Source organism: Gossypium arboreum, chromosome 12, assembly GCF_025698485.1.
Source record: "Gossypium arboreum isolate Shixiya-1 chromosome 12, ASM2569848v2, whole genome shotgun sequence".
NCBI lineage: Eukaryota > Viridiplantae > Streptophyta > Magnoliopsida > Malvales > Malvaceae > Gossypium > Gossypium arboreum.
The window spans coordinates 1,631,333-1,659,115 of record NC_069081.1 but is presented as its reverse complement, the minus strand read 5'-3'; the positions used below and the strand labels follow the sequence as shown (position 1 = coordinate 1,659,115).

General features: G+C 32.6%; 1 protein-coding gene across 2 annotated transcripts; it reads left to right on the top strand.

Moving 5' to 3' along the window:
- The first annotated feature begins 264 nt into the window (after positions 1-264).
- On the top strand, positions 265-9,745 carry LOC108479436 (brefeldin A-inhibited guanine nucleotide-exchange protein 1). Of its 2 annotated transcripts, XM_017782019.2 has the most exons (11): positions 265-1,620; positions 2,340-2,657; positions 3,338-3,671; positions 3,868-4,293; positions 4,541-4,833; positions 5,277-5,550; positions 6,272-6,774; positions 6,915-7,236; positions 7,313-7,673; positions 8,121-8,803; positions 8,900-9,745. In XM_017782019.2, exons 1-11 carry the CDS (start codon positions 566-568, stop codon positions 9,515-9,517), a joined length of 5,187 nt encoding a protein of 1,728 aa, XP_017637508.1. In that variant the 5' UTR covers positions 265-565; the 3' UTR covers positions 9,518-9,745. The 2 variants fall into 2 exon arrangements, with proteins under 2 accessions (XP_017637508.1, XP_052879070.1); XM_053023110.1 differs by lacking the exon at positions 265-1,620 and having other exon boundaries at positions 3,328-3,671.
- Positions 9,746-27,783: the final 18,038 nt, after the last annotated feature.

Below are 27,783 nucleotides of genomic sequence, written 5' to 3'. Positions count from 1 at the left end.
AACAAAAACAAACCTCAAATATAGATACTACATAGAATGATTGTTTTGGTAACATATTATAAAAGAAAAATCTAGAAAAGAACAAAGAACAATAAAGATGTAGCTTCTTGTTGTATTCTCCTTCACGTACAAGTATGGAGGGTAAATGATAATTATAAAGCCTACAAAATTAGAGATAAATACAAGGGATGAATGAATAAAAAAGGTAAATAAATGATTTATAACATGTTTAAATTCAAATATTAGTATAAAATAAATAGAAAAACCGGGTCCTAACATTTCGAACCGAATCCGATCGTCACATGTGGGAGTGGGAGTAAGTAATAGGGTATAAAGGCGGGTTAAATAGGCGCCTGTCGGCTCGGCTGCTCAGCCTTGGACAAATCAAATTAGCCTTTCTTCCATTCTACCCTCTCCCAAGTATTAGTCGTTGTCCAAAATTCAAAGATTAGATTAGAAGGGCTTTCATCCCATTGCTTCTATCTCACGCATTTCGGTTTCTAATGACTTTTGCATTTCAACCACCATTCCCATCAGATCTGCAACTGAAACCCAATTGCGACTGATGTCAGCTCCCCAGATGCTCGGCGGTCCTTCCCGGTGCGGCCGCGTGCTCGGCCCATCCCTCGACAAGATCGTCAAAAACGCCGCTTGGCGGAAACACTCTCACATCGTTTCCTCCTGCAAATCCGCCCTCGACAAGCTCGACACCCTTTCCAACTCCGCCTTATCCGATCCCTCTTCTCCTCTACTCGGCCTTTCCTCTTCCGACGCCGACTTTGTCCTCAATCCCATCCTCCTTGCTCTCGACTCCAATTACGCCAAACTCGCTGATCCCGCCCTCGAATCCCTGTTCAAGTTATTCTCCCTTGGCCTCGTTCGCGGTGAGATTGAGAGCAACATCCCCAATTCCATCCTCTATAAAATTGTCCAAAGTGTGTGCAAAGTTGGTGGCATTGGCGACGAATCGATAGAGCTTGCTGTGCTACGTGTTTTACTCTCCGCCGTTCGATGCCCCTGCGTTTTGATCCGTGGTGATTGCTTGCTTCACGTCATTAGAACTTGTTACAATGTATATTTAAGTGCTTTAAATGGAACCAATCAGGTCTGTGCTAAGTCCGTTCTAGCTCAGATTGTGCTTATTGTATTTACCCGAGCAGAAGAAGATTCCATGGACGTTTCTACCAAAACAGTGCCGGTGAGTGAGCTTTTAGAGTTTACTGATAAGAATTTAAATGAAGGGAGTTCAATTTATTATTGTCAGAATTTTGTTAGCGAGGTTGTGAATGCTAGTGAAGGGGTTCCAGATTTGAAGTTTTCGCAGCCAATTACTGGTCCGGAGTTGCAAAATGGTGAGTCTAAGGTGTCGAATGGGGAAGAGAAGGATGGAGTTGAGGAGGAAGAGACGAAGGAAGGGGTCGAATCGAGTTCTGATGGTGTTACTAGTAAAATTAGGGAGGACGGATTTCTTGTTTTTAAATATTTGTGCAAGTTATCTATGAAATTTTCGTCACAGGAGGATCCTGACGATGAGATCCTTTTGAGAGGGAAAACAGTGTCTTTGGAACTCCTCAAGGTGATTATGAATAATGGGGGTTCAGTTTGGCACACAAATGAGAGGCAAGTCACCATACTATGTTCACGTAGGATTTTGTTATTTTATTTCCTTGAAATATGGACTTATTATTTGGTTTATTTAGTTGTTATGGTTATTTGCATTTAGTTTGGGCTTTATCTTTGGTAGTTATCAGATTTTTTCAGATAGTTGTTGGCATACTAGTACTTTGATTTTTGTGTTAAGAACTTAAAAACGGTGTGTTTGCAAATCTTATCTAGATGCAGATACCATATAATTGAGCAAATAAGAACGTATTTAGGCGTCTTATTCAAACTCTACCGGGTCACATGTCCAAGACCTCAATGTGGGACATCACTTGGGGTCTTGATTCTCCAAACATAAGGGAAACTTAAAACCTGAATGAATGTCACACAATGTTTCCAAGTCCCGCTGCTGATTCTGTGCCACATGACACCAAATATACCCTTTCTTATCGAGTGCTTATGTATACTGGGTACTGCTATTTTCATGAATCTGAAGAATGTCTGTTTAGCTAGTTCTTTTATGCTTATGTATAGTACAAACACACACAAAACAAAAATCTCACTAAAAGAAAATCAGTTCTTTATGAATGTGTGAGTGTGCTATTTATTCTTTATCTTGCAATTTTTTTGATGTTATGTACTAATTTGGATAAATAATTCACTTGCTCCCCCCCCCCCCTTTTTATGGTCTTCTGTTAAATTTATTCTAGTTTTATATGCTGTGATATGTCATGCAGGTTTCTTAATGCAATTAAGCAGTATCTCTGCTTATCATTGTTAAAAAACAGTGCTTTGTCAGTGATGTCAATTTTCCAGCTCCTGTGTTCTATTTTTATGAGTTTGATCACAAAATATAGATCAGGGTTGAAAGCTGAAATTGGAATTTTCTTCCCCATGCTAATCCTCCGAGTTCTAGAGAATATTCTCCAGCCTAGTTTTGTACAGAAAATGACCGTCCTTAACTTGCTGGAAAAGATTGTTGGGGATCCACAGATTATCATTGATATATTTGTGAACTATGACTGCGATGTCGATTCACCAAACATATTTGAAAGGTATTTTTTTTCCCCATTAATTTTTGTACAATGTGTTTGACATGAATGCTGGTTCTATGTCCACAAGTTTGTCTATCATGTGAATTTTCACCAAACATATTTGAAAGGTATTTTTTTATTAATATTTCTTTGGACAAAGTATTGGATCAGTGCTCATAACAATGTCCTCTAGTTTGATTACTATGTCAAGTTTTATATAGAAGTGTCCATCTAATCATATGTGAAATCCTGTATGAATTTGGTACGTGCTTCTCAAATTTTGTGAAAGAAGGGCTGGTCAACATAAAAATTAACTCAAGCACCTGTTCTCAGTTACTGTTCTCAGAACTTCCTTTAGCTTCGTTTCACATTATTTTTATTTCTCATTATCTTTTATTTATTATATGAAACTTTAGTTAAATGTATTAAATGTCTAATGATCAATTCATTTGTTAAATTGTATATAATTTGAAACCTTTTGCAAAAAATTGCAAAAAGCAGGTCAATGTAGTAATTAGTTATTGACCAAAAAGAACACAGGAATTAACTTGAGCACCAGTCATGTGTGATGTTCTCAGAGATTTCTTTAGCTTCTTTCCTAGTTTATATATTTTTTAATTTCTCATTATCTTTCATTTCTTAATGCAGTGTGCTTTAGTAAAATGTATTAAAACTCTTATAATTCCATCAGATATTTGCAGGATTGTCAATGGCCTTCTGAAAACTGCTTTAGGGCCTCCATCTGGTTCAACCACAACTTTGTCTGCAGTTCAGGATGTTACTTTTCGGCATGAATCAGTGAAGTGTTTAGTTGGCATCATTAAGTCAATGGGAGCTTGGATGGATGGACAGCTGGAGATAGGTCATTCTGACTCACCTAAGAGCTTTGAGAATGACACTTCAGCTGAGAGCCATTCAACTTCAACTGCTGAAGATGGAACTCTTGCTGATTGTGAGTTGCATCCAGAAATGAATTCTGAATTATCAGATGCTGCTACAGTTGAGCAACGCCGAGCTTACAAGATTGAACTCCTGGTTAGTTATTGCTTTAAGTTTCATCAAATAGCAGAAACTTGTTTGGTACCCAAATTGTCACAGAGAGGGCTGCCTTATAATTTGTCATATTTTTTATTGAATTCTATTCTTTTATGTATTTTTAGGCAGATAAATTAAATCTAGTTTTCTCCTTCTTCACAAGCTTAGTTTTAGTGATTATTTTACCGGTATGCAGAAAGGCGTCTCATTGTTCAACAGGAAGCCATCCAAAGGCATCGAGTTTCTTATAAACACCAGGAAGGTTGGCAACACTCCAGAGGAAGTGGCATCTTTTCTAAAGAAAAACACTACTGGGCTGAATGAAACCATGATCGGCGATTATTTGGGTGAAAGGGAAGAATTTGCTTTGAAAGTCATGCATGCTTATGTAGATTCTTTCAATTTCAAATCTATGGATTTTGGTGAAGCAATTAGGTTCTTCCTACGTGGCTTTAGGTTGCCAGGCGAGGCACAGAAAATTGACCGCATCATGGAAAAGTTTGCTGAGCGCTATTGTAAATGCAATCCGAACTCATTTACTAGTGCAGATACTGCCTATGTACTGGCATACTCTGTCATAATGCTCAACACTGATGCTCATAATAACATGGTCAAAGATAAGGTTTGTTTGTCAAACCTATTTTTGTTTCTTCAGTACATCGCTGAGTTATGAACTTTTGCTTTGCATGCTTTCTTAATATGTACTTGTCTTTTGAGGGACCTTTCTGATCTATTCTGGGGCTTGTAAGCCTTTCAGGTGCTTTTAATTTTCCTGTCAATAATGGAAAATTTTTCTTGTACAATTGTGATTAGGGTTTTAGTTGTACATAGATAATCTCACAATTGTTATATGTTGCTTCCACATTCAGATGACTAAGTCTGATTTCATCCGAAACAACCGAGGAATAAATGACGGCAAGGATTTACCTGAGGAGTATCTTGGTGCTCTTTATGATCAGATTGTGAAAAATGAAATTAAGATGAATGCTGATTCTTCTGTTCCTCAAAGCAAGCAAGAAAACAGCATAAATAAGTTATTGGGTTTGGACGGTATACTGAATCTGGTTAGTTGGAAGCAAACTGAAGATAAGCCATTGGGTGCAAATGGTCTTCTTATAAGACATATTCAAGAGCAGTTTAAGGCAAAGTCTGGAAAATCAGAGTAAGTTTTTTAATCTAAAATGTTTTGCTCTGTCGAAGATGACTGGTTGGGCAAGGAATAGTAGAACTATGGCTCTTGTTTGGGTTATATATTGGTTGTCTTGAATCATAATTTTCCTGCATACCATTACTGAGTGCCAGATAATTTCTTTTACATATTTTTGTATATGATAAAAATTGTAATGGTACATTTTTCTGCATGCCCTAGGTTGTGATATGTTAGGAAAGTAAGTCTTTTGATCTTAGTTGATGCTAACATAAAGACTTCAAAGTGAACTTGCATAATTAAACAAAGAGAATTAAGTTCTTGTACGCTTCTCTATATATGTTCTTGCCAGATTGCTTCTGTTTTAAATAGATCTTTGTTCTTTTATCATCCTAATATCCCAGAGGACCTACTACATAATATTTGTTAATAGAGCCTTTTTTCATTCTCTCTTGCAGGTCTGTTTATCATGTTGTTTCAGATGTATCAATCTTGAGGTTTATGGTGGAGGTCTGCTGGGGACCCATGCTGGCTGCATTTAGTGTCACTCTTGACCAAAGTGATGATAGACTTGCTACCACTCATTGCTTACTGGGCTTTCGACATGCTGTGCATGTAACTGCAGTATTGGGCATGCAGACGCAGAGAGATGCTTTTGTCACATCTGTGGCAAAGTTCACTTTTCTCCATTGCGCTGCAGATATGAAACAAAAGAATGTTGATGCTGTAAAGGTAAGTAGTATTTGTTCGCACATGATAAAAAAGAAATGGAATCTTACCCCTGGTATTCTCATATGCTACATCACAGGAAGAGTTGTAATTGCTGTATCAGCCAATCTGAATGTTTGCCCTTATGGACTCTCTCCACAGATGTGATAAAGTTCATTTGTGTGGACTAGTCTTTTATGCATTTTAGTTCCTTTTTCTGGGTATTAACTTGTTTATGGAGCATTGATAATCTAGTAGTTTTGAAATCAAGTTCAAGGATGCCTAATGATGTTCGGTTTTTTATTGCTCTTGTGGTTTTTGTTTGACTTTATGTGTTATAATTTTTAGCTATTTGAAATCATAAGCATTACTTTTTTGTACACTTAATATTAACCATGAGTAAATTTATCGGTCATATGCCTGATATTAGTTTTATCATTGATAAACAATAAGTTGAAGCAGGCAACTGTTGTGGCCATGGGGTTAGTCATGGTATTGATTGAAAAAGGCAACCTTTTGAGGGCTGTGTTATACACGCTTATGAGACTATGCATGCAAAATAACCATTTAGCCTAAACTGTGATGGATGGATGATAGTTCCTTTTTTTCTTTTTGTTCGGCAAAATAGGTGAAAAAGAATTAATGCATTAAATTTTTGTAGCCTGTTGCCTGCGTATAATATAATTTTCTTTCTGTGAAATGTTCTTTTTATATCTCACTTGTTGAAACATTTTACTTGATACAGGCAATAATATCTATTGCCATTGAAGATGGTAACCATCTTCAGGAGGCCTGGGAGCATATATTGACATGCCTGTCCAGAATTGAGCATTTGCAACTGTTGGGAGAAGGTGCCCCAACTGATGCATCTTTTTTATCTGTGTCAAACACTGAAACAGATGAAAAGATGGCAAAATCTGCTGGTCTTCAATCTCTGAAGAACAAAGGAACCCTCCAGAATCTAGCTGTAATGGCAGTTGTCCGAGGAGGTTCTTATGATAGCGCCTCTGTTGGAGTCAATAATTCTGGGTTGGTATCTCCTGAGCAGATTAATCACTTCATTGCAAACTTGAATTTATTGGAGCAGATTGGAAGTTTTGAGTTGAATCATGTGTTCGCACATAGTCAAAGGTTAAACAGTGAAGCAATAGTGGCATTTGTGAAAGCCCTTTGCAAGGTGTCTATATCGGAGTTGCAGTCTCCAACAGATCCCCGTGTTTTTAGCCTGACAAAACTAGTTGAAATTGCGTAAGCTTCTTACCTTTTTCTTTTAGAAAATTTCCTATAATATTAGCTCCATTAAGACCATGTGTTTACCCTTACAGATAAGGTTGCTCTAGATTTCTCCTGCACATATATCTCCCTTATTCTACAATGTGCTATTGCAGGCATTACAATATGAACCGCATCAGATTAGTTTGGAGTCGCATGTGGAATGTTCTCTCTGATTTCTTTGTTTCGGTTGGATTGTCTGAGAATTTATCTGTAGCAATTTTTGTAATGGATTCATTGCGGCAACTTGCTATGAAATTCTTAGAACGTGAGGAGCTCGCAAATTACAATTTCCAGAATGAATTTTTGAGACCATTTGTGATTATTATGTGGAAAAGCAACTCTACAGAAATAAGGGAATTAATAGTTCGGTGTATTTCTCAGATGGTCCTCAGCCGCGTCAGAAACGTGAAATCAGGATGGAAAAGTGTTTTTTCGGTATGCTAGTGGCTCATCTAACATTTCTATTGTCATGCAGCTCCAATATTCTTTTCACACAATTCTGTTCTCTCAGGTGTTCACAGCTGCTGCTGCTGATGAGCATAAGAATGTTGTCTTGCTGGCTTTTGAGACAATGGAAAAAATAGTGCGAGAATACTTTCCTTATATAACTGAGACAGAGGCTGCTACATTTACTGATTGTGTTAGATGCCTCATCAAGTTCACAAATAGCAGGTTTAACAGTGATGTTAGCCTTAATGCTATTGCATTTCTGCGGTTCTGTGCCTTTAAACTTTCCGAGGGAGGACTTGTTTGCACTGATAAGAGCTCTGTTGATGGTTCATCTGTTTCAACTGTAATTAAGGATAATTCAGGTGTACAAAGTTTCACGGATATTGATGATCCTGGTTCTTATTGGGGCCCTCTGCTAACAGGTAATTGGCTAGTTTAGTTCCTTGCAAATCCTCAAACATTGTTACTACGTTATGCAGTATGGATGGCATAATAGGCTATTTGTATGATCGAATTCTTAGGAATCAAAACTAAGCTGATTATATGGTTCACATGACATGTTTGATGGATGGATACTGTTCTCTTATTACTAGCATGCTGTCAGTCTCTCTTTTTAATTCCCATGTCAAAGATGCATTTTTGGTGTTCAAATCATTGGACAATATCTAATTTTCATTATTAGTCCATTAAACCACTCCCTTTTAGGTTAGGCTCTTATTGACCAAGTTAAATGCCAAAAGCAATTTGTAGCCTGCTTTGTCCAATCTTGTCTCTTTGAAAGGCAACATGAATGCTATCACTGTTAGTTTTTGACATTGCAGAAAACTGCGGTTGGTTTTGAAGTTATAGAATTTGTTATGTTGTTTCAGGTTTATCAAAACTAACATCTGACTCAAGATTAGCTATTCGGAAGAGTTCGTTGGAAGTGCTTTTCAACATCCTGAATGATCATGGTCATCTTTTCTCACAGACATTCTGGCTTGGTGTTTTTAGTTCTGTTGTTCTCCCTATATTTGATGGTGTTTGTGAAAAGAGAGACAAGGCTCTACAAACTGAGCAGGATTCACCAACTACAGAATCTCCTCATTGCGATGCAATTACATGGGACACTGAAACTTCTGCTGTGGCATTACAGTGTTTAGTAGATTTATTTATTAGTTTCTATGATGTATTGAGGCCCCGGCTATCAGATGTGGTATGCATACTGACAAGATACTTAAGAAGTTCAATACAGGGTCCTGCAAGCACTGGGGTTGCAGCATTGTCTCATTTGACAGGAGAGTTAGGAAACAGACTTTCAGAAGATGAATGGCAAGAAATATTACTAGCATTAAAAGAAGCAGCCATGTCTACTTTGCCAGGGTTTAAGAAGCTTTTGACATCCATGGATGACATCAAGGTGCCACACAATTCTCAATCCTATTCTAATACTGAAACTAGTTCTGATCATGGATTGACCAATGATGATCTTGAGGATGATAATCTACAAAATGTGGCTTATGTGGTTTCGAGGATGAAGAGTCATATTTCCGTCCAGCTACTCATTTTAGAGGTTCTGTTACACACTATATTTTTGCATGCAAATAATAATTCATTACAATGCTATAGTCATGACATAATCGTATGTGTTTTGGCTTAATCATTTCAGGTCGTGACTGATATGTACAGAACACACCTACAATTCTTGTCAGCTGCCAACATAAATATCATTGTTGAGATATTTTCTTCCATTTCATCACATGCTCTGCAACTGAACTCTGAGACAACAATGCAAAAGAAAATACAGGTAGCATGCTCAATCTTGGAGCTCTCAGAACCTCCCATGCTTCACTTTGAGAAGGAGGCTTATCAAAATTACCTCGACTTCCTCCAATATTTAGTCAAAAAGAATCTGTCCATTTCCAAGGAGATGAACCTAGAATTACTGCTTGTAGCAGTGTGTGAAAAAATAATGAAAATATACCTCAACTGTACTACTGTGAACCATAATGTGCAACAGAAATCGGGGGACAAGGTGGTAGTGGTGACTCATTGGACTCTTCCATTAAGTTCAGCCAAGAAGGAAGAATTGGCAGCTAGAACTCCATTACTTGTGTCAGCATTGAGGGCATTGAGTGGGTTAGAAAGGGATTCCTTCAGAAAATACATATCGAATGTCTTTCTTCTGTTGGTAGATCTTGTCCGGAGTGAGCATAGCTCGGGCGAAGTTCAACGGGTTCTGAGCAACATATTCCAGTCATGTATAGGTACAATAATAATGCAATGATTTAAGATTATATGTTTCAGAATATATAACATTTAGATATGTCACAGTTTTGATCTTAGAGTTGGCTTGATGATTAGCCAAGATATATATATATATATAGATATATATATATATAATAGCTTATTCTGAGTTGTTTTCTTTTCTTCTTATAGAAAAGGAGTGTACATGTTAATGAACATCTTGATGATCTGAATTGAGATTTCCTTCACTTACTCATCTTGGATGGTAGATATTTGTTTGTTTGTGCATCATGAATTAGGCTTAATTTAATTACAGCAGCGGCCAAATATTGCTGGCTGCGGCAGCCTTCATTTCCCTATTTATTTACTTTTAATATTCTCTACTTTGAATATGAAATCCTGTTATTATATAACATAAAAATCATCTTGGTAGGCATGCCCCTTCAATCTTAGACCATCTCTCCATCTTTTTTCCCTATGAAACAAACAAATTACTATACGAAACCGTCCTAAAGCCTTCGAAATTAGTACTTCTTCGACGGAGCTTCCCATACCATAAATTAAACCTCATTCAACTATTATACTTTGATTAATATTAAAATTTTACAAAATGATCAACGAATTATTTGAAAGATTGTATTTTAGTCACTCAATTTTAAATATTGATGTAGTAGTAAATAATTTTTATCGTCATATATATTAGCTATGTATTTTCACTTGACTTTTAAAAAATTAAATTCTGCTATCAATCATTGTACTTTGTGCAAGTATATTTTAATTTAGTCATTTATAGTCTTTGTATTTTTCAAATTTCAGAATTTTAGTTCCCACTAAACGATAATTGTTAAATTCATTTAATTAGGTTCTTTTATTTCTAAAATTTGACGTGACAAACATATTAACATATGTGTAATGACATGTCAACTTTTTATTTCCACATATTAATGGCTTAACGATAGTTCTTGTTCATCGGGACTGAAATTTCAAAATTAAAAAGTATAGGGACTTAGAATGATTCAATTAGAGATCATAAACTAAATCTACAATTGTATGCATAGTATATGACTAGTAATTGAATTTAACTGAACGTATTTAACTCCCACCGTATGGATCGGGATTAAAATTTCAACTTTTAAAAAGTACAAAGACTAAAATTATCAATTCAAAAAATATTAGGACCAAAATTGATCAAATTAAAGAATAGAGACTAAATTGAAATTTATAAAGTACAAGACTAATAACAAAATTTAATCTTAAAAAGCGTTTTAAGTGCTTTTTTTTATCCTTTAATAAATAATTTAATAATTTTTAAATTGAATCATAAAAGTTTGAACTTTCAAATAGTTGAATAGTTTGTAGTTTACGTGAAATAAATTATTTGAGTGAAAGAATGAAAATTCAAGCTATATTATCTCTTCTTTTCTTGGTTTCGACTTTCATTTCAAGCCTAATTTTTCACGAGGAAAGATTCAAGATTTTATTTTAAGAGACGAAGCTTCTAAAGAAAATTTAATATTTTTTTCAATATGTAAAAAAGAATAATTAATATTATAGTAAAAATTTTATAAATATCATTATAATTATAAAAAATTATATTAAAAAAATTTCGCCTTAGTCTTATTTCTCAATACTAGGCGTCTTAAATTGCACCCATCGCTCTTTCATAAGATCAAACTCATCAATGATGGAATATGTTGAAAATTCTCGAGCTATCTCTTTTTTGGTGTATGCCACCGAGTAAGTTGAAAGAAAATTATCTTCTATTCTGTTGCGAAGCCTTGTCTTTACAATTTTTATTTCCTAAGATGCTCGTTCGATTGTTGTAGTAGACACGAGAAGAGTTAGTACAAAATGAATAATTCTATCATGAAGAGGATAAATACTTGACTTATTTGTCTTAACTAGCACTTGACACAACTCGGCAACTGTAGAAACTTTCTGTAACTCCGTTTTTTGATGAGCATCAAGTTGAAAATGCTCAAATTGGATCTTCATGCGTAGCTTTTCTTACTTCATAGAATTGTCCAGATAAAAATAATTCATAAGCTTGCAGATATCTTCCACCCGAGAAGCTTTGAAATTATCGCGTGGACTCAAAACAGAACTAAGAACAAGTCAAATAAATAAAGAATATAATTTATGCAAAAATATTTACCGAGAGGTCTTTTGCGTAATGAGCCGAGAGGAAGATAATTTGTATTTTTTTCCTCTTACTCTTAGTCTCGACATCAAACTCTTTCCATTTTCTCTTGGCAGTGTCAGCACTTTACCAGAAAAAAGATAATTTTTAAGCAAGACATATAAATCAAAATACAAGAAAGTTACTAACCTAATATGTATGAGTATAAGCCAAGTAAATTAGTTTAGGAATTCGGCTTTAAAGTCCATATTAGACCTTTAAATTTAGTTTTTTAAAACCCATCATACATTAAAGTTATATAATTAAAATTGAACAATATTTTATTAATATAAAATATAACCTTATGGCTTAAGAGGCGAATTATATAAAATACAATTTAACTAAAGGAACGAATGTTATGCTAAGTAGATACAAAATCTAAAATACATAATAATTTATATATAAAATTAAAAATCGAAAAATATCATCTTCTTTCTTTCAATTTAATATCATGTTACTCCAAAAGAAAAAAGATGTCCATTTTATTTGGTGGAAATAATATTATAAAAACGTTTTTAATTGAGTTAATAATAAAATCATTGATGCCTCTTTGTCAAAATTTATGACTAATCAAATTATTTTATTTTTTAATGAAGCCTAATTGTCCTTAATTTCTCTTTCTCTTACTGCCTCATTTAATTAATGCATTAAATATGAGAAGGAACTTTCAACTTATTGCTTCTTAATTCATTCTAATCTAAACATAAACCTAGCATACCACACAAAAACTAATTAATTTTCTACTTTATTTTCCATTTATGAATTTTGAAGAACAGTTATGCGGATCAACAGGCGAAGTTCAGCTTAACGTGATAGTCAAGCTTACAGATTTTTAAAATGCCTCCTGATGTTGTGCCTATGATTCTTCAATAAGATAAAGCCTTTAGTGCTTATTAGCATTTGATTTGATGTATCTTTGTTCTATTTTTCACCCAAATAAAAAAAAAAGTTTCACTACTCTCTCTAGATTTAAAATTTAATCCATTTATTTTTATTTTAAATAATTTAGCTCATTTTTTCGAATTTTAAAATTGAAGTACAATTTGTAACATTGTTAAATCACCGGTATGACATCTGGAAATTAAAAAAATTTACTCGGTAATCATGTAACAAAAAATAACATTGTAATGAACAAGAATTTAATAGAAGAATTTTAATATTGTTAACAATTAATCTTACATTTTTAATTCCAAAAAATAGGAAGACCAACTTCCTAGAGGTGTGCATGGGCAGGCTACCCTGCCCACCAAGGTCCCCTAAAAATGGGAGGGTTCGGGTAAAAATATAGGCCCGAAATATAGGTTTGGGAAAAAAATGAGGCCCGTTTAAAAAATGGGTCGGGCCTCGGGTAAAATTTTTTGGCCCGGGCCTGGCCTGACCAGAATTATATACTAAAAATATATATTTTTTATTCTTAATCATATTTACATTTTATTTTTAATTTTAATATAACAACTTTTTATTATATTTTCAATTTGTGTATTGTTTTAAGAATTGTTTTAGTCTCATTTTTTATTTATTTATTGTTTTAATATTTGTTTTTATGTTTTTAAATATATTTGATTTATTATATTTTAAAAAATTTTATTTAATAAAATAAGTTAAAAAAATTAATATGGGTCGGGACGGGTTCGGCTTAACAATTTTATTTCGAGCCGGGCTTGGACAAATTTTTAGGCTCATATTCCGGGCCTAGAAAACGGGCTTAAAATATTGTCTGGACCCGGCACGAACCTGGCCCGGCCAGGCCCATGCACACCTCTAGTTCAACTTCCTTGAAATAAAAAGTAAAGGAACAAAATTTCAAATGTATGAAAAGTAGATGGATCTAAAACATGTTTTACCATTTTTAGAAACCAAGTTATTTATTTATTTTTTGAAACATCACCTCTTAAAAGGATTTCTCTATAGCATATATGAACCCACTGTCTAGTTAAGTGTCAAAAGAAGATATTATTTGGACTGTTAAAATAATATGTTCAACAAGAGCAATCGCCAAGTGAAGAATGTAAGAACATGAACACTAATAATGGTTACCAATTATAGAATCTTGTCCAAAGAAGTAACTATCAACTCATAATACAACCTCTAATTACAACTCAATAAATTCGAGGATTATTTCTTACTCACTCAACCTTTTCCTTTTCCTAAACTTTCATGGGAGAGGATTAAATCTTTAATGCGCAAATCATAACTTTCTTTCAATGTGCGCTAAAGATGAGGATAAAAAGCTCTTTAAATAAATTATTCAATGCAGCTTCAAATGACGATAAATCATTTTTCTGAAAATAGAGATTGGTTGACTTAAATTGTCCATTGCATTATGGCCTCAATCCCCTAAAAAAGTATAAGCCCCACAAAATTTGGACTTTATAATATCTAGTTTCCTATAACATAAAAGCCTATCTTTATTGTTACTAAAAAACATAAATAAATCAAGATAAGTACCAAGTTAAAATTGTCAACATAGATACAACATCTATAATGTTACTCATAATATTGTTCAAATTGTTTCAGCTAGCCTGTTGATCTTTTCCTTTATAGCAATTGTTTGAGCATTATAGCAATTGTTTGAGCATTAACAACTCTAGATTTTCTCAAGGAGTCTAAAACTTAAAAGATGCTATTTCTTGAGCGCTAAAATCTTTTTTCGATGACATATTTCTTCTATTATTGTATTCTCCCCAAAATTTGGTTCTCTACAAAGTTTTTCAAACTCATAAATAATGTGTTTCTCGGGTTTATTAAGAGGATTAAAACCAAATGAAGGAAACTTTAGGCTTTTATGTGTAACAACCCTTAACTCCACGCCGTTACCGGAATAGGGCTACGAGATATTATTGGACTTATACACTAACATTTATACAAAACCCAGTCTTACACTTTACATTCCAGATCAATATTCATCAAATTTCATCATAAAGTCCCTAATATGGGCCTACAAGGCCCAATATATGTTTTAAAAGTGATTCGGGACTAAACTGGCAACTTTAGAAATTTTTCCTTGGAGATAAGGGCACACGCCCGTGTGGCTTGGGACATGCCCGTGTGGCCTGGAACATGGCCATGGGGCCAGGCCATGGGCAGATTCTGACTTATTCACACGGCCTGGGCACACGCCCATGTGACTTGGCTGTGTGAAAACATGATTTTTGACCATTTTTAAGGTATTTTCACATGCTAAACACATTTATTTCATGCCCAAACATTTACTAATAGTTCTTAAATCATATATCATTCATTATGCCATTCAAACTTAGCAAATATTCATTCATTCACTTCAATACCTCTTAAGAATTATGTACCACAATTCATATCAAAATTATACAACATTATCATACTAGTCAAACTCATGTAAGTTTAACTTTCAAAATATGCATATTTCATACCATGCTTCAAAAACTTTCATGTTTATACACTATCATATACAAAATAACACCTTAACAACCTAGGTACATGCCATTTAACCAAAAGAAAAGTATTCACCACTTTGAGTCTAGGATTGGCTTGGATGCTGAGTCCTTAACTTTCTTTCGTACCTAGACCTGTGCATGGAAACATACCGTACGCTGAGTATACACTCAGTGGTATTTCTATAAACTAATACTTAAAACAATAATAAGCTATGTATATACATTGTAACATAACTTTTTATTTCATAATCTTATTAGCTTCATCACTTACCTTTAACTTATAGCTATTAAATGTATTTAAACAATTCTTTTTATACTTTTCATATCATTCAATATCTTTCAATACTTGTATAACAGTCACAGTCACATAATCAATAACAGTCAGTCTTTGTCTTTAGTTCTTTCATTTACCCCTATTAACATAACTCGGACCTGGACGGATACACGAATCCAACCTACACACCCGGGATAACGTACAGTGTTTCATCGGCCGAAACCGGAATACACCGTAGGGTAATAGTAACAGTAGCATTAACAGTCATAGTCAGGTACAGAGTACCTCTTCGGAATGAATCCGGAGCAGTCACAGTAGTCGACACGTATAGTGTCTCATCGACACGCAGTCGGAATATCCCTGAACACTTCCAATCCTATGGCATGCCAATTATATCCGACTAGCCCGACACTTGTTAATAGGGTGTAGAAATCGTTACATTTCAATACAAAAGCAGTAATAATTTCTATCATATCATTCATTATACATTCTAACTACTAAGAATAGCAATTACATTGTATTAAATCATTAAGCATAGTTTATAGAAACACAAACCGAATTTCTCGAGTTTACTCGATATCCTCATTTACTTTCTCCTTTCCCTTTTTCAATGATGTTTCCGGTGCTACGTTGGCTACATAAAATTTAACATTTAAAATTATCAATATATATTATTTAATAACACACTATTGTATTTCCATGTATCTTTTACTTAAATTCTAATTTAGTCCTTCCACCATAATCATTCTTTTCTTCAAAATAATCATATATTTTCATTCAATTATTATTTTAAACTATTCCAACTCTTAAATTTTCAGCATAAAACACTAATTACAACATCTTCTCAATTCAATCCCTATTATTGCAAGATCTATATTTTCTTTCACAATTTAATCCTTCTCCCACTTCTAACTTGAATTTCCATCAAATTAACACTTAATTCTTCTATTTATTCAACTTAATCTGTAATAGCCCAAAATTGGGTCTAGTTGGAACAGAGGTTTCGGGACCACAAAATCCGAGATAGAAATAATTATTTTATGATTATTTTTAGGTCTATGATATGATTACATGATTGTGTGAAAATTTCGTGAAGAAATTCTATGCATAAAGTGCTCGATTGCATTCTAGAAGTTTCTAGTATGAAATTGCTTTGAAATATTAATTAGGAGGTCTTAAATAGAAATTTGACCAATTTCTAAGTGATGGACAAAAATTGGACATGGATGGAATTTTTGAAAGTTTAGTAAGGAAGGGCATTTTGGTCATTTGGTAATTAAAAGAAATAAAAAGGGAAAATAAAGCCAAAATTGACTCATCTTTTTCATGGAGGCTGAAATTAGCATGGGGGAAGTCATGGCTAGGGTTTTAAATCTTTCCAAGCTCAATAGTAAGTCCGTTCTAACCCCGTTTTTCAAGTTCTTTACGTTTTTGGAATCCCGGTAATTTGATTAAGCTTATTCTAGCAATAATTTAAGCTAGGGTTCATATTTGGAAAAATACCCATAGGTGAAATATGTTTATTTTGCTGTTTTATGATAGAATATGAGGTTTTAAATTATGTTAGACAACTTGTGTTACTCGGTTTTGAGTGAAAACGAGTAAAAGGGCTTAATCGGTAAAAATAACTAATAGTCATAAGTATATGTTAGAGTGAGAATTTGATGTTTCCATAGAAGGGAAAAGTGATCAGCATGTCATAAAACATAAGAATAAGGGATGGAGTTTAATTCCCGAGCCTAGGAGAAAAAGTGTAAATATGCAAAAGTTTAGGGGCAAAATTGTAATTTTTCCAAAGTTTGAGTTAAGGACTGTTTTGAATAGTAAATTAATTAAATAAGTAAAATATGATATTTTAGATCCTGAAAAATGAGATTTGAACCTAGAATGAGAGAAAAATCGAAAATTGGGAAAGTTGGTAAAATGGTCGTTTTAGTATCGAGGTAAGTTCATATGTATAATAAGCATTAATTTATGCATGTTTCAATGTAAAATTGATATATTTATTATGATTTCGAGGTGTTGAAAGTATGTAAGTTGGTATGATAATAATCTGACAATAATCTTTGTAATTTATATTTGAAAGTTAAATTTAGTGAATTAATTGAATTATGTTAAATTAAATGATTATGGTGTCAAGTTGATGAATTGATTTAAAAATATGTCTATGGTACATGAAGTGCATTGAATTATCATACACAAATGTGATTTCTATGATTATGGATATTATGGGAAATTGTAAGTTCATATGATTTTAATAAGGCAATGTGTGATTTAATATTATTGCCTTGATTTTAAATGAGATGTAAGTTTATATGTAAGTAATACATCAATATTACTTGTATTATGATATTTTATAATAATATTGGAAATATGTTTGTGGATAATTACTTGATTGGTGAAATTGTTGGAAAAGAGAGAGAAATCTCGGTTGAACCTTCGGAAAGATTGGATGATACAGATGGTATGTAGCTAGGTCACATGTATGGTGCGGAGTGCACATCATGTGTACAAGAGAGCTACAAGACATTATGATGTAGCTAGGTTGCATAGGTGATACTATGTGTACACCATGTAGACAAGAGAGCTACGGGATATATGTAGCTAGGTCGCATGCGTGGTTCTAGGTGAAGGACACCATGTAGACAAGGGAGCTACGAGATAAATTGGCAAGGTCACATGGGTGGTACTGAGTGTTCACCATGTGTACAAGAGAGCCAAACTATATGATGGGTGGAGCTATGTGCTGAAACCACCAAGTATCGAGGATTGATCCGAAGTGTTCAACGGGAGACTCTCTATGTATTGCTTTGTGAGTTTTGTGATGAATAAGTGCAGGAACTTGGTTATGTGAATGATGTGTTCATTAAGTGACCAGGATGTGGTAAGGTTATAAACAAGTAAGTTATACATGAGGATGATTTCATGGTGACCTTGTGATCATGGGCCTATACTTGTGATGTATGAAATGTGGTGAAAATGATTTGTGATATGTATGTTAAAATGAGGTTAATACAAAGAAAGTGTGAAAGAGTGAATTAGCAATAAAACTGTTTTGGACAGTAGCAGTGACGTGATTTTGAAAAATCACCAAAAATATTAGAAATTTTATCAGAGACTGAATGAGATATCAAATTAAAGCTTAATGCATCTATTTTCATATAAAAGAAACAGAGAAAGAAAATGAGTTCTATATTTTGAGATATTTATGTTTTTGTGAGACTGGTTCAAAATGATTACGTGATCCCCTATTCTGAATTTGGAAAATCAAAACAATTTGGATAAAAATAATTAGAGGATTAAACTTATATTTTTAAAATACCTAATGAGTCTATTTTCAAGATAAATTAACAAGAACATTATCTGAGTTCTGTACTGTGAGATAATTAATTTTTAGTGAAGAGAGGTTAGAACTGTTAGAAAGTGAAACAGGGGAAATTTTAATGAATAAACTGTACTAATTGGCTAAACCAAAAATTATGAAAATTTTATGGTAGAAAGATATGTGAGTCTAGTTTTAGGAGAAATTTACGGATCTTAATTTGGAGCTCTATAGCTCGAATTATAAATAAGTAAGTGACTATGACTTGTGTGGATAGTTTGATATGAGCATTTATTAGTAAATTGTGAAATCGTACTTACAAGAATTCTATATACATTAAGGATGTGGAATGGAGAGGAGGAGGAGAAAAAGAAATATATGTGGAATACATAGAAACTATGGTATATGAAATATTGATATAATGAAATAAATGATATGTGTTTATAAGAAAACAGAAAGAGAATGATATGTATCATGACATGTATATATATATGACTAGTCTCAATGTAATGTTTGTTGGGTATGGAGTTGAATTTAAATGTTTCAGGCAAACATGTTATTTTGCGCATCTGAATGTGGTATTTTATAAAGATATGATCTAGTTTTAAATATGAATGCTTGATGATTAAGCTGAAGATATTTGGTAAGATGATAATCTTGGTATAAATGTATAAGTGGTACTATAATAAACAAGGTAAAATGAGTATGAGAGACACATGTATGATGACATATAAATGCTATGTTTGTGGTTTAATTGAGAATATTTAATCATTAAATGAATACCATGTTATATGCTTTTGATTTTGTATAAGTGTGTAAGAGATTAAGGTTGACCAAAGCTTGGAAAATATCCTAGGTATATTCCACACAGGCAGAGACACGACCATGTGTCTTAACCGTGTATGGAACATGACTTTAGGACACGGGCGTGTGGAGCCTTAAAGTATGAAATTTTTAAGATTTTCGTAAGTTCTTGGTTTAGTCCCGAACCCTTTCTAAAGTATGTTTTGGGCTTCGTAGACTCAAATAAGGGGCTATGTGTAAGTGAGTGAACGTTTTGAAATATGAATGAAATTTTATGGCCCGTATTTTAGTTTAATGTTTGTATGTTTGTCCGGTAACGCCTCGTACCCTATCCCGGCCTCAGGTACGGGTAAGGGGTGTTACATAATCAACATCTAAAAATTCAATAACTTTTTAAATTTCTACATAACTCAAGTAGTATTCTTTCCTAGGATTCTATAGACGTCAAAATTACAAGAAAAAGGGATCAAATTGACTTATCAATCAAGTTTGGAACTCTAAAACCCTAAATTTTTCCTTTTCTTTTTCTTTCTTTCTTTCCCTGCTCTGTTTCGTTTTCATTCTTTCTTTTATTTTATTTAATTAATTTATTATATTATATTATTATAATATACTTTAATCATTATTATTATTTCTTATTTAATAAGTAAATACTTATTTATACATACATTTGTATCAATTAAAATAATACAAATGTATTCATACATACCACACACTTGTCTCCTAAGGCTTATTTGCTAATTTAGTCCCTTGAATTTTCTATAGTTTATAATTAAACTTTTACATTATATTCAGTCTAGTCCTTTCACTAAATTAGCCTTGATTAAGTTAAATTTACTTAATTAAAATCTAATTAACCTCTCACTTAACTTCGTAAATATTTCTAATAAATATTTACAAATCTAATTTCCAAAATCGAAGACCCAAAAACTCACTTTTCCGATGACCTAAAAATTTGGGTCATTACATTATGAGTTAGAGAGAGCACTAGGATCTCGTTTCTTATGCTCTCTTTAGGATTGAATCATTCATCAAGATTAATATCAACTTTATTCCCCGATTCATCAATTGCAATAATAGGAGGAAAAACTGACCTTTCATCATCATACTTATCAATCTCCATTAGATTTTTGCTTGAAGATACAATCTTTTTCTAAGAAGTTTAAGCTATTCTGGTAGATTGTTTAGTGCTAAAGGGTGTAGGTGTAAATGAATGTCTTGGACTTAGTATTAGAGAAGGATTGGAAGTTGAAGCTTAGGTTGGAACAACAAATTGTTCTCCTCTTGTTTTCACCATTATAGCAAATAGAATAAAATATTGGTAGTAGACAATTTAAAGAACCATTAAAAAACAAAGTAGGTTTTTTTTTTTCAAAAGTAGAATGAATATAAAAGATCTTTAGAATTAGAAATATATCTCGATTTTTCAGAAATTGCATAATGTAATAAATACCATCCAAAATTGAACACAAATTTTAATAAAATCAAGGAAAGATTAGAAGAAAAAATGATACTATTTTATTCACATCAAAGTCCCTCTCACTTTTTTCAAGCCTTATCAAACTTGACAAACCTTAAGAACACTTCTTAGACTTTTGAACTTGTGTGCATCAAAGCTCTTGAAAATATAAAAAAAGTTGTCTTTCTATTGAAACATATTCTAACACCACATTGTTAGCTTCCACTAACTCCCTAATGAAGTGGTGTCTTTGTTAATGTGCTTTTTGTGAGAATGAAGCATTATGCTTTTGAAGATATTTATAGCACTGATGCCGCCACAAAATATTGTTGTAACATCTGTTTTAACACCATAATCTTCCAACATTTCCTATCCATAAGAGTTGTGCACAACATCCTCTAGGTACAATATAATCGACTTTTAGAAATTGATGAAGATTAGATTTTTGCTTTTTGCTATACCAAGAAACCAAATTGTTGCCAAGATAAAAGCATGCACCTGGCTTACTCTTTCAATAATCTATTTTCCTACCCTAGTCAACATTGGTATATCCTACTAGATTTAGATTATTTTCCTTTGAAAACCAAATACCAAGACTTGGTCTCAAGAAAGACCTCCCATGTTTTCCAATTTTAGCTTTGATGTTTTCATGTCTTGAGACAAGAACCTCTTGTCTCAAGACTTAGAGCAGGGCAAAGGTTATTTAGCTTTGATGTGCCTTTGTTTCAATACATAGGCCACTTATCTCAAGACCTAGATGAGTTTGCCCCGAGACCAAATTAACATGTCTTGAGACATTAACAAATTGAATGCATAATATGGTAAGTTTTTGTCCTGACGGTCTCGAGACATGCTATCACTGTCTTGAGACTTAATGGTCAAATGGCCAAAAATGCACATTTTCAAACATTCAAAACTCACGTAATTGTACCTAAAACATAACCAAATATTTCACTAATGTAAAATCACCAATATAACACAACATAATCAAATATCATTAAATCATAGTATCCAAAGTATTAAGATTTAATCTACCAACTAACACATTCAAACTTATATAAACAAACACAGATAATCACATTTCAAATGATAAAACTTAACCTTTCATACTTTATAGGTCACAATGGCATAAGTACTAAATATTAACTTAAGAGCATACTAAGTAACCTGGGTATATGCCACGAGACTCAAAACACGTATATATATACAAAATATCGAGATGTCTTTTGAGATGAGTTTGGAGACATTGGATTCTTGAGCTCAAGTCTACTAAAGCTCTTGTCCGAGACTTGCGCAAGGAACAAACAAAACCGTACGCTAAGCAATTGGGCTTAGTGGTGCTAACATGATTCAACACAATCATCATTATAACCAAAATAAACTTGTACACTTAATAGGAAATTCAACTATAACATAAATCATGTTTACATTTCTTGCCTATGCTTTTAATATAATTCACTTATGCTTATTTTTATATCACATATCAACGTTTGAATTCATCAATAATGTCATCTCAATTACATATAAATTAAGGCATATTATATGAACAATTTCACTTTCTCATTTCATATTCGAATAAATTGATTTGTTTTATAACCGTATGGGCCCTCAAGATTAGTAATAATCGTATTGCTGGTCTTTCACATGCTATTATCCATGCTATAATGCTTATATACAAATTCAAATTCATCATTCAATATTCAATATCATTTATCAATTTACATGTTTTATAATCGATACTAACTAGATATGACTCAAGACGGATACACGAAGCATCCAACCATCACACCAATATAACTAGCACTCAATATATCATTGGTACATTGGAATATATTTCACTCTGTGCCTTACTGGTATAAACCATAGTAAATATATAAATGTTCCTAGCACCTCATTGGTACATGTGGGACCCAAACCCAATTGGGACGATCCAACCCTAATTCGGAACATCATATTAGTCACTTACGTGACCACACTATAGACCACCATTCACACTGCAACAGTTTCACGCATAATTAGCAATCAAACTGTTTAAGATAATCACACCAACCCTATAAAGCATGCTTATCTAATAAAATTATTCAAAAATGGCAAAACCATCATTTTGCTTTCATCATATGAATCACTTATAAATAAAAATTCTAGAAATACATTTCAAATCTAGACTTATGTTAAAAAAAATATTGAAAGAATCAGTTTAAACCGGTTAGTAATCCTCAATTAATTAAAAAAAACAAAAGTTTTAGGAACAAAATCGTAAAAACATCAAACTATACGAAGTAACCATTTTACGAAATTGTAAGTAACATCACAAAATTAACCATCTAAATCTCAATCATGCAAAATTTCAAAGTATTTTATAGCATTTTTAGACTCCAATTTCATTACCTAAAACTTGGGGTAGATTGCAAAGGAAGTAAAACAAGGTATAATCACTCGATGTGCTACATCATGATGACATGATCGCCACGCTGTGACGTAATCTGGAATAGGCCCCTCATCATGATGACGTGACTTTGGGCATCCCAACGTCGACCCCTCGTCGCGACGTCATCTGCAATTTTTGTAGAAACAGCTCGTCAACTTGCATTTGTTGTTTTAACTCGTTACCAAACATACCATTTCATGCCTTTAGGCTTATTTATCTATTCTAACGTGTCATATTGCAAACATACATCACTTAAAACATACTCAAATACATTTTAATACACCTTAGCAAAATTTGACACCCCAAGTAATTTGTAATGCTAGCATACAAGTCCTTAACTTCACACTCAACTATACAGCATGCTATAAAAGCAATTCACGCTTTCTTAAAGATTCTAAATGCTCATTTTAGACCTATTTGGTCATTTAAAACATACCCAAACTTCCATGATACCGTTCAACCATTTTTATCACATTTTCATTGAAGATTCATGCAAACTTTTAACAACAAACTTTAATCAACAATCATGTATCATCAAAATCATTATTCACAAGCAATCAAAAGATCAAAAACCAAGTTTAAATTCCTTAACAATAGTACTTAAAGTCCATTTTACAGTACCAAAATTAAAATAGTCTAGTCCCATAAAAACTACCCATATTGCCTTTATTAATGAGTTTAAAATCCTCAACACATACTCGACCAAATTGCCTTGAATGGATCACTTTGCTTGCCTACTTCCCTCATTGGTTGAGCTATCTCTCTACAAAATATTTAAACACGAGTGTGAGCTTTACAAAGCTCAGTGAGTGCTGAAGGATGCCACAATAAAACATAATATCTAAGATTAAAGGAAATCATACTAAGGCAAGCAATCATTGCACTTTTAAGCATAGTTCAATCAATTCATAATTGATATATTGGCTACTTGTGATTTGAAAAACATATATGTAGACACATCTTATTGGATAAACAAATCTGCAACACACCACATGTCCCATATAAGTGTAGCATAAGCTATCACTCTTCAACACACTAATATGTCCCATTGAATGGAGTCAAAGTTCAACATTCCCTTTTGTCTCCAACATATCTCGGGGCCTTAACGCCTATATACAAAACACATGTGCGAGTACTCAAATCCTATGGCATGCCAACTATATCCAATGATATCAAGAGATCAAAGGGCCAACATATCCATTTAAACACAATTATTTATTATTTCATGCACATTCTTGTTTATCCACATTCACAATACATGTAATGCACTATCAAGTGCCAACACAATGCTATTTGAGCCACAAACACTGTAATCTCATATGTGTGCATAAAACCAACAATCCATAAGTCTCATATTTTGTTATAAACTCATTATAAATCACATCTCACAACACAAAAACATTATTTGCAAGGTAAAACAAGATAGAGTGAGAAGGTTTACACTCGAAACTTAGATAGGTGTTTAGGCTAGCCTAAGCTCTCAATTAACTCTATGAGTGTTTACATGCAGCACTCTAAATCACTCACTGGTTTAGCTTTTACATGCAGCACTCCGATCACTCACTGGTTTAGCTTTCACTCAATTGCTGAAAGTTTAAACGAGCTTCTCATTGCCTTTCGCCTTAAACGAGCTTCTCCTTTCCTTTCGCCTTACTCGTAGAGGGCTCCGATGGATCTAGAACTTCGCATACACATTAAACACAAGGTAAAATAATTATTATCATCCACAATCACATCTAAACATCAACAAAAACACAGATCCATCTTCTCCCCTCTTAAACTAAAAGTTTGACTAGATTTACCGAAATAATTGATTTCATTAATCAATTCTTATTTCCATTACTTAAAAATGATTCTAAAATCTCATATTAGAATAGATATAAACCATTTTAAATGCCTACAAACTCATATTTCAATATTCCGAAAAAATCCTCATATTTGAGGATTCAAGAGGGAAAATAATCAATTCTCTAAAATCCTTTAATGATATGTTAAATTGAGTTTAAAAACCTTTTAAGTACATCAAAATAAGATGAAAATAATTTACAAATAGCGATTTAACTTAGAAATCCAAATTTCACCATTTTCAATCTCATTTTCGACTTAAAAATTTAGATCCATAAAAATCTCATTATAAGTGATCAAATCTTTAATTTGTACGCCCGAAGTATAATATGCACTATGTGCCTGATTGGTATAAATTGAAGTAAAATCCCATACACTTATCTTATTGCATGTCAACTATACATGACTCAATTCAAGACCATTAATAGGGTATTCACTGTTTCAAAGCATAAATATACTCTTATATCAAGAATCATTGTAGAACAATTTCATGTCATCTTTAAATCATTTACATATGAATACTCAACATTTTATATATTCATCATATTCACATCTTCATATATACAAATTTATTCTTTCATCACATTCAGTAATTTAATCATAGTATAAGTTTACTTGCCTTTCATGAGACAAGCATATAAACATCACCTTAATTAATTTAACACTTATCAAACTATGTATTGAAAACAAATAATGAAAACACAAACCGGAATAGGTTACTCATCTATGGCCTTCGTCTTTCCTTTATCTTGAAATGGCACGACATCATCTTTAGTTACGTACGAAAAAGTCAGTAATAGAAATAATATTAGTTTCACACAAATGCATGAAAACACGACAGTTTAACATAATTTGTATTTTATTCATTTTAGTCTTTATATCTGACATGCTTGTATCTTTGGATATTTAGCATCGAATCAAAATCCGATTTTATATTTAATCACTAGGGACCCTAAGCTTTCAATCTATAAAAAAATTCCTAATAGTTTTCACTTCATTCGATTTAATCCCTAATTTCATAAAATTACTATAGGGATTAATTAAATTTCCAATCAAATTCTACACTTTTCACTACTTTCTATTTTAGTCCTAACAAAATCTAAACTTATAATCAATAATCTCACCAAAATCAAGCTTAAAGCTTACTGAATCCTTTAATAACAACTTGAATAAAACTTATTGACTTAGAAATCTAAAGAATAGGAATGTAAGATCAAGCTTAGGTGATCAAACATTTATAAAAATCACAAAGAAAAAGCTTAATTTCCTTACCCAATTTGATGGTCGGATGTTTGTAAAAACTAAGAAAAATTTTCTTTCTTTTCTTAAGCAAGGGACGACAACACCAAAGAGAAGGATGACCATTTATTCTCTCCCACTCACTTGGTTTTATACATAGATTAAATTTAAAATTTAAACTTAATTACTCTTAAATTAGCTAATTAACTTAAGGTTATTTTATATATTATAAAGAATATAATAATGGTGGTGGATTTACTCATAAAATGTCACTAACTTAGTTTACTAGTGGTTAAATAACCATTAGGTCCTTAGCATAATTGCTACATAAGCCTTCGTGCATTTTCTAAATTAAAAAGTTAATAGCGATTGCACCTTTGTAGTTTAGTCCTTATACTATAAATAACTATTTTCTCGATTTTATTACTTCAGCGTCCACTAATATATTTTCAAATTAAATGTGTAAATTCTTTTATTCATAATTTCACTAGCATGGTTTACAAAATTTGATTTAAAAACTACATTTTTCAACACCGACTAAAATTGGGTTGTTACAGTTCTTGCTAGTCAAAAGAATTATGAGGTTTTGATTCTACAAGCTTGTGAGATCTAATTGGTTTTTCTTTCTTCTCTATTTTTGGTATTTACATATCCTTTGCTTAAATTACTAAAAAATATATTTGTTTAATATCCATATTTGATATCTTAGAATATTTGCCTTATCAATTAAAATTGTTAAATCCTTAAGTGTTTAATTATTCTAATATTTGCGAAAAATAACATGATTATGTATGTCAAAGTATGAAATTTATTTTTATGTGGGCAAGTAATATGGTTTGAATGAGACCTACTTGTGTGTGTTCATTGGTTAGAATTGGGTCTCACTAGTTCTTCATGCTATTAATAAATTAAATATGGCATGCTTCGCTATAAGGTTGTTTGTTAATAAGGAAAACAATTTCAATGAGCTTCCTCTCGGTTATCGAACAGGAAATGATAGATTGATTGCTAGGTGTGACATCGGTAACAATAACCAATTTATCAAAGAAATAGAGATTATCTTTGGATTGATGATCAAATTCATGAATCATGAATCAAAATTGAGATCTTACCTTTAACTAGATTTTAATTATATTGATTTTTCAAACTTTATTTTTAATTTCTCTTTTGGTAATTTTAATTTTGGTTATTTTATTTTATTTTTAATTTTAAATTTCAAAATCCCATTTTTTATTTTGTTTTGTTTTACTAAAAAATGGTTTATTTTACTAGTTTTTGTGAGTACGATTTTGACATCCTAACTCTTAGATCCCTTCATCTATATTATTAATGAAACTCTCATA